Below are 11,479 nucleotides of genomic sequence, written 5' to 3'. Positions count from 1 at the left end.
AAAACAAACCAAATATATTGTATATTTGAAGTTCTTCAAAGTAGACACCCTTTGCCTTGAAGATAGCTTTGCACACTCTTGGCATTCTCTCAACCAGATTCACATGGAATGCTTTTCCAACAGTCTTGAAGGAATTCCCACATATGCTGAGCACTTGCTGGCTGCTTGTCCTTCACTCTGTGGTCCAACTCCTCCCAAACCATCACATTTGGGTTGAGGTTGGGTGATTGTGGAGGCCAGGTCATCTGATGCAGCACTCCGTCACTCTCCTTCTTGGTCAAATAGCCGTTGCACAGCCTGGAGGTGTGTTTTGGGTCATTGTCCTGGTGACAAACAATTATTGTCCCACTAAGCACAAACCAGATGGGATGGTGTATTGCTGCAGAATGCTGTGGTAGCCATGCTGGTTTAGTGTGCCTTGAATTCTAAATAAATCAGTGTCACCATCACATCACCGCTTACATACTTCACAGTGGGAATCACAAGTGCGGAGATCATCCGTTCACCTACTCTGCGTCTCACAAAGACATGGCGGTTGGAACCAAAAATGTCACATTTGTACTCATCAGACCAAGGACAGATTTTCACTGGTCTAATGTCCATTGTTCGTGTTTCTTGGCCCAAGCAAGTCTCTTCTTATTATGGTGGCCTTTAGTGGTGTTTTTTTTCAGCAATTTGACCATGAAGGCCTGATTTCAGACAGTGTCCTCTAAACAGTTGATGGTGAGATGTGTCTGTTACTTGAACGCAGAAGCATATATTTGGGCTGCAATTTCTGAGGCTGGTAACTCGAATGAGCTTATCCTCTGCACCAGAGGTAACTCTGGGTCTTCCTTTCCTGTTGCGGTCCTCATGAGAGCCAGTTTCAGCATAGCGCTTTTTTTGCGACTGCACTTGAAGAAACTTTCAACGTTCTTTAACTTTTCAGTATTGACTGACCTTCATGTCTTGAAGTAATGATGGACTGTCGTTTCTCTTTGCTTATTTGAGCTGTTCTTGTCATAATATGGATTTGGTCTTTTACCAAATAGGGATAGCTTATGTATACCATCCCTACCTTGTCACAACACAATTGATTTGGCTCAAACGCATTAAGAAGGAAAGAAATTCCACAAATGTACTTTTAACAAGGCACACCTGTTAATTGAAATGCATTCCAGTTGACTACTTCAGGAAGCTGGTTGAGAGAATTCCAAGAATGTGCAAAGATTGAAGAATGAAAATATATTTTATGTATTGTAGATATGTGTAATATGTCTAATTTCATAGTTTTGATTTCTTCAGTATTCTACAATGTAGAAATAAAGAAACCCTGAAATGGGTACGTGTGTCCATATTTTTGACTGGTTCTATATATTTGCTATAGTATACTTTTAGACTGGCTTTGCTTATGTGAGTGACTAGATTCAAACCATATGTCAATGGGTCAAACCTGGGTCTCCTGTGTGCCACAAAAATGTGTCTGCTGAGGAAGCTTGGGGAGCTAACAAAGTATTTTGATACGCAGAAGACCCAGGTTTGAAACCAATTAGTCACATTGGTGCTGTGGGTCTCTGCGAGGAACAGGTTGTTCAGTGAATCGCATTCTGAATAACCTTGCCTGAGACTTGCAGAAGACTTGTGTTAGCTTCCCGAGGTAATACCTTGGAGGCTTTATCCTGGATATGGCCAACAATTCTCATTTTTGACTGTATGGTGGAATTAATTTGACTGTTATATTTTTAGGAATAAAAGTTTAAATATGTTCTATGATGGGAGTGACACTAGGATGGCAACAAATGAATTCTGTCGTTTTAATGGCCTTTCTCTATTCTGATTGTTTTGTACTCAACCAAACTAGGACCGAACTGAAAGTAATGCAGTACTGTATCAACGTATCATTTTAGACGGTATAGTGAAAATCCATACATGAAAATACTATCACACAGCCCCACTTTCACTCAACGGGCTTACACAGTCTTGTGTGCAGGAGACAAGGATTCTAACTCAGTCATACACAATAAGTACACTTCTTGATCAAGAGGTTTACAGCCGGTTACAGCATATGTTGTGGACTACTTTATAAACCCAATATGAATTGATAAAGTAGACCATATACAGTTGAAGTCGGAAGTTTACATACACCTTAGCCAAATACATTTAAACTCAGTTTTTCACAATTCCTGACATTTAATCCTAGTAAAAATTCCCTGTCTTAGGTCAGTTAGTATCAGCACTTTATTTTAAGAATGTGAAATGTCAGAATAATAGTAGTGATTTATTTCAGCTTTTATTTCTTCACATTACAAGTGGGTCAGAAGTTTACATACACTCAATTAGTATTTGGTAGCATTGCCTTTAAATTGTTTATCTTGGGTCAAACGTTTCGGGTAGCCTTCCACAAGCTTCCCACAATACGTTTGGTGAATTTTGGCCCATTCCTCCTGACAGAGCTGGTGTCATTTTTGCAGGCCTCCTTGCTCGCACACGCTTTTTCAGTTCTGCCCACAAATTTTCTATAGGATTGAGATCAGGGCTTTGTGATGGCCACTCCAATACCTTGACATTGTTGTCCTTACGCCATTTTGCCACAACTTTGGAAGTATGCTTGGGGTCATTGTCCATTTGGAAGACCCATTTGCGACCAAGCTTTAACTTCCTGACTGATGTCTTGATGTTGCATCAATATATCCACATAATTTTCCATGATGCCATCTATTTTGTGAAGTGCACCAGTCCCGTGTGTAGCAAAGCACCCCCACAACATAATGCTGCCACCCCCGTGTTTCACGATTGGGATGGTGTTCTTCGGCTTGCAAGCCTCCCCCTTTTTCCTCTAAACATAACGATGGTCATTATGGCCAAACAGTTCTATTCTTGTTTAATCAGACCAGAGGACAAGTATGATCTATGTCCCCATGTGCAGTTGCAAACCAGTCTAGCTTTTTATGGCAGTTTTGGAGCAGTGGTTTCTTCCTTGCTGAGCGGCCTTTCAGGTTATGTTGATATAGGACTTGTTTTACCTTGGATATAGATACTTTTGTACCTGTTTCCTCCAGCATATTCATAAGGTCCTTTGGTGCTGTTCTGGGATGGATTTTCACTTTTCGCACCAGAGTACATTCATCTCTTGGAGACAGAACGCGTGTCCTTCCTGAGTGGTATGACTGCTGTGTGGTCCCATGGTGTTTGTACTTGCGTACTATTGTTTGTACAGATGAACGTGGTACCTTCAGGCGTTTTGAAATTGCTCCTAAGGATGAACCAGACTTATGGAGGTCTACAACTTTTTTTTCTGAGGTCTTGGCTGATTTCCTTTGATTTTCCCATGATGTCAAGCAAAGAGGCACTGAGTTTGAAGGTAGGCTTTGAAATACATCCACAGGTACACCTCCAATTGACTCAAATTATGTCAATTATCCTATCAGAAGCTTCTAAAGCCATGACATCATTTTCTGGCATTTTCCAAGCTGTTTAAAGGCACAGTCAACTTAGTGTATGTAAACTTCTGACCCACTGGAATTGAGATACAGTGAAATAATCTGTCTGTAAACAATTGTTGGAAAAATGACTGGTCATGCACAAAGTAGATGTCCTAACCGACTTGCCAAAACTATAGTTTGTTAACAAATGTGTGGAGTGGTTGAAAAATGAGTTTGAATGACTCCAACCTAAGTGTATGTAAACTTCCAACTTCAACTGTTAATGAGTTTCTAGTATTGTGCTCTACCTATTGCAGGTATTTTATGCTGACTGCGGGCTTGTAGGGCAAGGGAGAAGGACTCTGAGGAGATGGATCTAAGTGCTGAGTGTAGACTCGGCTTGGTGAAGGGCAGCGATGGATCGGTCGATGCATCCTTTTTAGCTCACCGCTACGTCAACCCCTCCTCATACAGTTGACGCAGACAAATCTGATACCTAACCTTGTCTATTCCATTATTAGGATGTAGAACGTTTAACTGAGTGAACAGGTGAACAGTTTACTGCATTAATGTGAATTTTCATTTATTTTGAAAATTAGTTTAAATCTGTTTTGAGAAAGGTGAAGTTGGGGTAAGTATGCTTACTGCAAAAATATATATATATATTTTTTTTTACTACACTACGATGATATATTGTAGGGAAATGGCATATGCCTATGCTGCAGGCTGTTATCATGTCTTGTCTGCCCATACAGGTATCCCTATATGCAATCCAGGGGTTTGTCAATTTCAGTACTAGACCGCTGTTCAATGCAACCTAGTCCTTAAATGCAGAACAGTGTCTATGGGGCTCGTCGGACCATTTCAGTACATGGCGCTTTCTGCCAATGCATAGATCGGTGTCAAACTGCACTCACACCTATATTACTTTCCTTAGTACAATGATACTTACAGTGTGCTGGATACAGCTGCCTGACATTAATGTTGCCACTGAATCTGCAGTTTGCGTTTTCTGAAAAAGAGACGGTGCTACCTGACAGGAATATGCAACAATAGGGTAGATGAGGGAGGGAGCACTGAGTCCCACGTGTTCTAGTCAACGCGGATTCGACGCCCCTCGCTTGCAATCGCTCCAGTTCACTTTTTTCCAGCAACTCCGAGCCAAGGAAGAATGATCACATTTAACCGCTCAGCGTCACTCCCAATAGGTACTAGTATTCGCCTGTAGTCTTCCCCGGCTTTACCAGTAATGATACACATTTGATCCATATTTTATTACGGTTTTTCTTAGCCCTTTGTTGGAGGATGAATAACCTTGTCAGAATATATTTTTTCTAGATAGAGAACCCGTTCTTGGTCGTGATGTGGGTACATCGTTAATTAAAGGGGTCCCCCGCGGCTCTCTGTAATTGTCACCTGCAGTTGGTCCACCAATTTGTATATTTATTTATTTTATTCAACGGTGTTGCTCCATGCAAATCCCGGGGACTATGTGAGCATCATGCTGGCGGTGCGATGCCTGGTGTTCGCTGCAGTGAGTGCGCGGTTTGCCGTGACAGGTAAGACACTGGGGGGGTTAAAGCCGCGCTTTCTTCCCGCAAATTTAACCCTTAACGCTATACGTAGGCCTATAACTTTCCCTTCATTATTAACGGGTTATTTTGAGATTTTCCGAGCTATTTAAGTCCCATTTTGCAGACTCCCTGTCATGAGAACTACGTGGTAAAATAAGCTGCATTAACAATTTCCCTCGTAACGCGCGCCTGCCGCCTTCGAGATGGGGATGGAGTGGGAGCTGTGCTCCGAGGTTCTGTAGTGGCAGCCTACGCAGTAAATCGCGTCCATGGGAGACTGCAGCAGACATCCACAACACCACCATCACAATAGTCAATCCCGGCGATAACAGTGTGCCAATCGCTGGTTGTCGCCCGCTGTCAGTGCAGACATTTCATCATTCACGATAACAAAAGCCCTATTGATTGATCACCCTGCTTCTCTTCCCCTTTCTCTGGCTGCCTGCCTCAACCGCTCGGGTGAAGGCTGGAGCAGCTCGGTAAGCAATAGAGGCGACGGAGAGACGTGGGAATGGCAGCCTTCGGAGGAGCAGGGGGACCGGGGACCTGCTGTGGAGGAAGTCACTCAGCCTAAGCGGCTCCTGCAACAGATCGACTCGGAGGGAGAGTTGGTTCACCTCCATCTGGACACTCGAGTCAAGAACCACACCGAGGGAGCACAGGTGAGTCCTATATTTTGTATCTAGGTGACACACAAGAGAACACAATTTTCCTAGTCATTATCAATATTTGCACAGACCGGTAGGCTACAGAACTAGCAATGTCAAGCTACTTCCAATCAGGCCTAATGGGCATTGCTGAAAGGTGGTCACTGTCAGATCCAACTTTTTGGGTGCTTAAATATCCCAGTCATCTTCTGTATCCCTGTTTTGACTGCACATGAACAAAAACTATATTGGACATAGATGTGAGTGTTCCTGCCCTCTCTCCACCAAATCTCACTAATGTAGCTGAAAGTAAACTCTTCCTCAAATTCATAGAAAATGCTATCTCTATTATCTCTATTGCCTCACCACCTATAAAATCCTAAATGAACCCCTTAGGTACAGCTTTATGACCTAGCTTTATGACTTATTCCTATAGACACTTGGGGCATGTCCAAAATTATCATTTGGATGCATAGGGATGGGCGATTCTCATGAAACCAGTTTTAACCATGGCAATAGCAAATTGAGTTAGTTGATTGTTGCAGATGCATCATTGTTTTCTATCCTTCTGAAGTCTAAGACACCAATTTTATGGCACCAGGTCCTATTTCTTTTTTAAAATTATACATTTCCTCCAGAATTGTTTAATTTTTCACCCCAAATTCTCATTAACGAAATGCGTGCAGATTGAATTCTCTGGTAATTTCATACAATCTTACTTTAGATAGATCTAACTTATATCAATAAAACACATAATATGTTGCTGTTGTTTGTTCAAATCATACAAATTGTATACTCGTTGAAGTTTACATTTACATTAAACTATAATATTTGTTACGTAAAAACAGTGTTTCTCATTATCGTAACACTTTTTCAAGCTGAATTAAAAACTACCCCCCAAAATTAAATAAAGTTGGAATCCCCATGATGCATGATCTAGAGTAGTCCTTAGATGAGCACAAGTTCATTTAATTGATTCACTTATTTGCCTTCAGAATGAGGATCTTATTCTCAAACACCCCCTTTACAACACTTGACCTTCTCAAGTGGGTTAAATGCAAGGCAGTTAACCCACTGTTTCTAGGCCGTCATTGAAAATAAGAATTGGTTCTTAACTGACTTGCCTAGTTATATAAAGGTTTATTTTCTTTTACCGAAATGACTAAAATGTGGAAATTGGGAAAATCTACCGGAGCCATTACCTTTCCAACATGGAGGCATGAATGGGCTTTAGTGATGTGGTCAATTGTTTCCTGACTCATAATGACTGTCTCCTATTACTTGCAGATTCAACTAAGGGCCTCTCATTACCGAAACACATTTCTCATTACCACAGATTTTTTTTTTGTCAATTTCAGTAAGGAGAAACTTAATTTTGGTGATGATAATAAGCTAATTCTAATGTATAATCAATGGGTGTGCTGTGTTGGTAACTTAAATTATTTACTAGGACCATGCCTACATTGTATAAATGTTATTGTTTTATATTTTTTGGGCGTAACATCAGTAGGGGTTGTCAAGAAATATGGGTGTATAAACCCCATTTAATTGACTTAAAGCCACAATCTGGAGTTTGTGTTTGAGCAAATAGCAACCCTGCCACCTAAAGAAGGATATCCCCCATTTTGACATGTATACCTGTTTTAGCGCTTACCTATACAGTTGTTTGACCGTTTTTGGTCCATATCCCACATATTTAGAATTTTATTTATTTATTTATTGTACGTTTTTACCCCTTTTTCTCCCCAATATCGTGATATCCAATTGGTAGTTACAGTTTTGTCCTATCGTGGCAACTCCAGTACGGGGCGAAAGTCGAGAGCCATGCGTCCTCCAAAACACGGTCCCGCCAAGCCACACTGCTTCTTGACACACTACTCGCTTAACCCGGAAGCCAGCCGCACCAATGTGTTGGAGGAAACGCCGTTAAGCTGGCGACCGAAGTCAACGTGCATGCGCCCGGCCCCGCCAAAAGGAGTCGCTAGAGCACGGTGGGACAAGGACATCTCGGCCGGCCAAACCCTCCCCTAACCCGGACGACGCTGGGCCATTTGTGCGTCGCCTCATGGGTGTCCAGGTCTGCGAAACAGCCTGGGATCGAACCCGGGTCTGTAGTGACTCTTCTAGCACTGCGAAGAGTTATTAGGAAATATAAAATGTATGCTATAGTAATTTTGGCTTAATCTTTTGTTCTTTATCCAAATATGTGTACATAAAAATAACATGTACAGTGCATTCGGAAACTATTCAGACCCCTTCACTTTTTCCACATTTTGTTACATTACAGCCTTATTCTAAAATGTATTAAATACATTTAAATCCAATACCCCATCATGACAAAGTGAAAACAGGTTTTTAGACATTTTTGCAAATGTATTACAAATAAACAAACAAAAGACCTTATTTACATAAGTATTTAGACCCTTTGCTATGAGACTCGGAATTGAGCTCAGGTGCATCATGTTTCCATTGATCATCCGTGAGATGTTTCTACAATTTGATTGGAGTCCACATGAATTTACCACAATTGATTGGACATGATTTGGAAAGGCACACACCTGTCTATATAAGGTCCCACAGTTGACAGTGCATGTCAGAGCAAAAACCAAGCCATGACGTCAAAGGAATTGTCCGTAGAGCTCCGAGACAGGATTGTGTCGAGGCACAGGTCTGGGGAAGGGTACCAAAAAATGTCGGCAACATTGAAGGTCCCCAAGAACACAGTGGCCTCCATAATTCTTAAATGGAAGAAGTTTGGAACCACCAAGACTCTTCCAAGAGCTGGCTGCCCAGCCAAACTGAGCAATCGGTCTGGGAGGTGACCAAGAACACGATGGTCACTCTGACAGAGCTCCAGAGTTCCTCTGTGGAGATGGGAGAACCTTCCAGAAGAACAGCCATCTGCAGTCCTCCACCAATTGGGCCTTTTACGGTAGAGTGGCCAGACGGAAGCCACTCCTCAGTAAAATGCAGTGGTGTAAAGTACTTAAGTAAAAATACTTGAAAGTACTACTTACAGCGTTTTTTTTTAAATGTATATTTATATTTTTGACAACTTGTACTTTTACTTAACTACATTCCTAATGAAAATAATGTACTTTTTACTCCATACATTTTCTCTGACACCCAAAAGTACTTGTTACATTGTGAATACTTAGCAGGACAGGAAAATTGCCTAATTCATACACTTATCAAGAGGACATCCCTGGTCATCTCTACTGCCCATGATCTGGCAGACTCACTAAACACATGCTTCGTTGGTGAATGATGTCTGAGTGTTGGAGCATGCCCCTAGCTATTAGTAAATAAATAAACAAGAAAATTAAGCCATCTTGTTTGCTTTTTGTAAGGAATTTTAAATTATTTATAATTTTACTTGTATTTTTGATGCTTAAGTATATTTTAGAAATTACATTTACTTTTGATACTTAAATATATTTAAACCAAATACTTTTACTCAAATAGTATTTCACTGGGTGACTAACTTTTACTTGAGTCATTTTCTATTTAGGTATCTTTAGTTTTACTCAAGGATGACAATTGGGTACTTTTTCCACCACTGGTAAAATGTACATGACAGCCCGCACGGAGTTTGCCAAAAGGCACCTTAAGGACTCTCAGACCCTGAGAAATAAGATTATCTGGTCTGATGAATCCAAGATTGAACTCTTTGGCTTGAATGCCAAGCGTCACATCTCGAGGAAACCTTGCACCATCCCTACAGTGAACCATGGTGGTGGTAGAATCTGGCTGTGTTTCAGCAGCGTGGACAGGGAGACTAGTCAGGATCGAGGGGAAAGATGAATGGAGCAAAGTACATAGAGGCCATTGATGAAAGCCTGTTCCAGAGCCCTCAGGACCTCAGACTGGGGTGAAGGTTTATCTTCCAACAGGACAACGATCCTAAGCACACAGCCGAGACAAAGCAGGAGTGGCTTCGGGACAAGTCTCAATGTCCTTGAATGGCCCAGCCAGAGTCCGGACCTGAACCCGATCGAACATCTCTGGAGAGACCTAAAAATAGCTGTGCAGTGGCGCTCCCCATCCAACCTGACAGCTTGAGAGGATCTGCAGAGAAGAATGGGAGAAACTCTCCGAATACAGGTGTGCCAAGCTTGTAGCGTAATACCCAAGAAGTCTCGAGACTGTAATCGCTGCCAAAGGTGCTTCAACAAAGTACTGAGTGAAGGGTCTGAATACTTATGTAAATGTGATATTTCAGTTTTAATTGTTTTATACATTGACAAAAATGTTATGATAAGGCTGTAAAGTAACAAAGTGGTCTGAAAAATATAAAGACAAAATACAAGATTCTGAAAATATTGTGTTAATGAGAAATGACAAAATAAACTAATTTAAACATAACTGAAAACAATTATATTTTAACTCAGGCCTTTTCATTCAGTGAGCAATGTAAAAAAATAAATAATTAGAAATAGTTGTTATTTTTCGGGACTTTGAAAACTGTTAGGGTATTGAGCATTTTTGCATAGGTACTGTAGTTGTGGAAAAATGCATTATATCTGATCAATATACATAACAATCATTTTGAAATACATAACTGCAGATCCTAATTTTAGTGGTCCAATAGGAATTATGGTGGAAAATGTGTTTCTGTTTTGTCAAGTGCCAGTTTTGTGAGAATCAACCCTGGGAACTGGGTGCCATTTGGGATTCAGAACATTATGTGGAGCTGCAGTAGAGATATAACTATTAAGAGGCTTTATCTTCTGAGCAGTAGAATGTAGGCATTGTTCTGCAGACGTTCAGTGTGTACTGAAATGTGATATCGGTTAGGTTATTTACAGTTATGGGGAGAATATATGTTGCTTTAAAGAAGGGTGGCTTCCTCTTAAATGCAAAATGGAGAAAATAAGATCTAATCAATGAAAGATGCTTCAGGGAAGAATTGTTTTCTTCTCTAAATGAGATGAAATAATCACATTTTTTGCCGACTTGGTCTCAGACCTCCTTCATTAGTCAATGCCAGGCAGAATAATTCTCTCATCAATGATTAAAATCCCATTTGATGTAGAAGAGGGAGACGAAATGGAAAGATATTAGTCTAATAGTGTGTCACAGTGCTGGACCACGACTGATGAGACTCGTATTAATAGTTTAACCTAGAACGAGATCTGCTTGTGCTGTATAGTTGGCAAGATGGCACAAACAGATCTGGGACCAGGCTACTATAGTTAATAGCTACTAAAGAAGCCACTCTAAGAGGAGACTTGTCTTGTGTGACATAATGCTAGTCAGGTTAGCCTTTATTGCCACTTTTATTGCCTGGTGTATTTTCAAAGAAGCTAATGTAAGGTCAATGGCTTGATATGGTATTGTCAGGTGTTCCCATCTTGGATGGTACAAGATGCTTTTAACGTTACTCTACTTTGGTTGGTAGATCTGTATTAGTTGCCATTTGAAAGCTTACAAATGTGGATTGATGTTTCTCACCCCTGGTTTAAACCGAGGCAGGTGGCATGATACTCCTTGCCCTATCGATGCCCCGAAAAGTGCTAATTTCAGAAGTTCTGACCATGAGTCTTCACTGGCCAGGCCTTCACTGTAAATAATAATTTGTTCTTAATTGACTCGCCTGGTTAAATAAAGCTTAAAATGTATATACAGTACTAGTCAAAGGGTTTTTTCTTTTCTTTTTACTATTTTCTACATTGTAGAATAATAGTGAAGACATCAAAACTATGAAATAACACATGGAATCATATCGTATCCAAAAGAGTGTAAAACAAATCAAAATATAGGTTATATTTTAGATTCTTCAATGTAGCCACCCTCAATCAGCTTCACCTAGAATGCTTTTCCAACAGTCTTGAAGGAGTTCCCACATATGCTGAGC

General features: G+C 40.7%; 1 protein-coding gene across 2 annotated transcripts in view; it reads left to right on the top strand.

Moving 5' to 3' along the window:
* The first annotated feature begins 4,484 nt into the window (after positions 1-4,484).
* adam11 (ADAM metallopeptidase domain 11) overlaps positions 4,485-11,479 on the top strand; it is a 54,492-nt gene continuing 47,497 nt past the window's right edge. For both annotated transcript variants that reach the window (XM_036946550.1, XM_036946549.1), the window contains exons 1-2: positions 4,485-4,960; positions 5,441-5,637. In XM_036946550.1, coding sequence (XP_036802445.1) covers positions 4,903-4,960; positions 5,441-5,637 — 255 coding nt within the window. In that variant the 5' untranslated portion in view covers positions 4,485-4,902. The remainder of the gene's footprint in view (positions 4,961-5,440; positions 5,638-11,479) is intronic.

This window comes from Oncorhynchus mykiss, chromosome 16, assembly GCF_013265735.2.
Source record: "Oncorhynchus mykiss isolate Arlee chromosome 16, USDA_OmykA_1.1, whole genome shotgun sequence".
NCBI classification, from domain to species: Eukaryota; Metazoa; Chordata; class Actinopteri; order Salmoniformes; family Salmonidae; genus Oncorhynchus; species Oncorhynchus mykiss.
The sequence above is the reverse complement of the archived record's forward strand: the minus strand, read 5'-3'. Positions and strand labels throughout refer to the sequence as shown.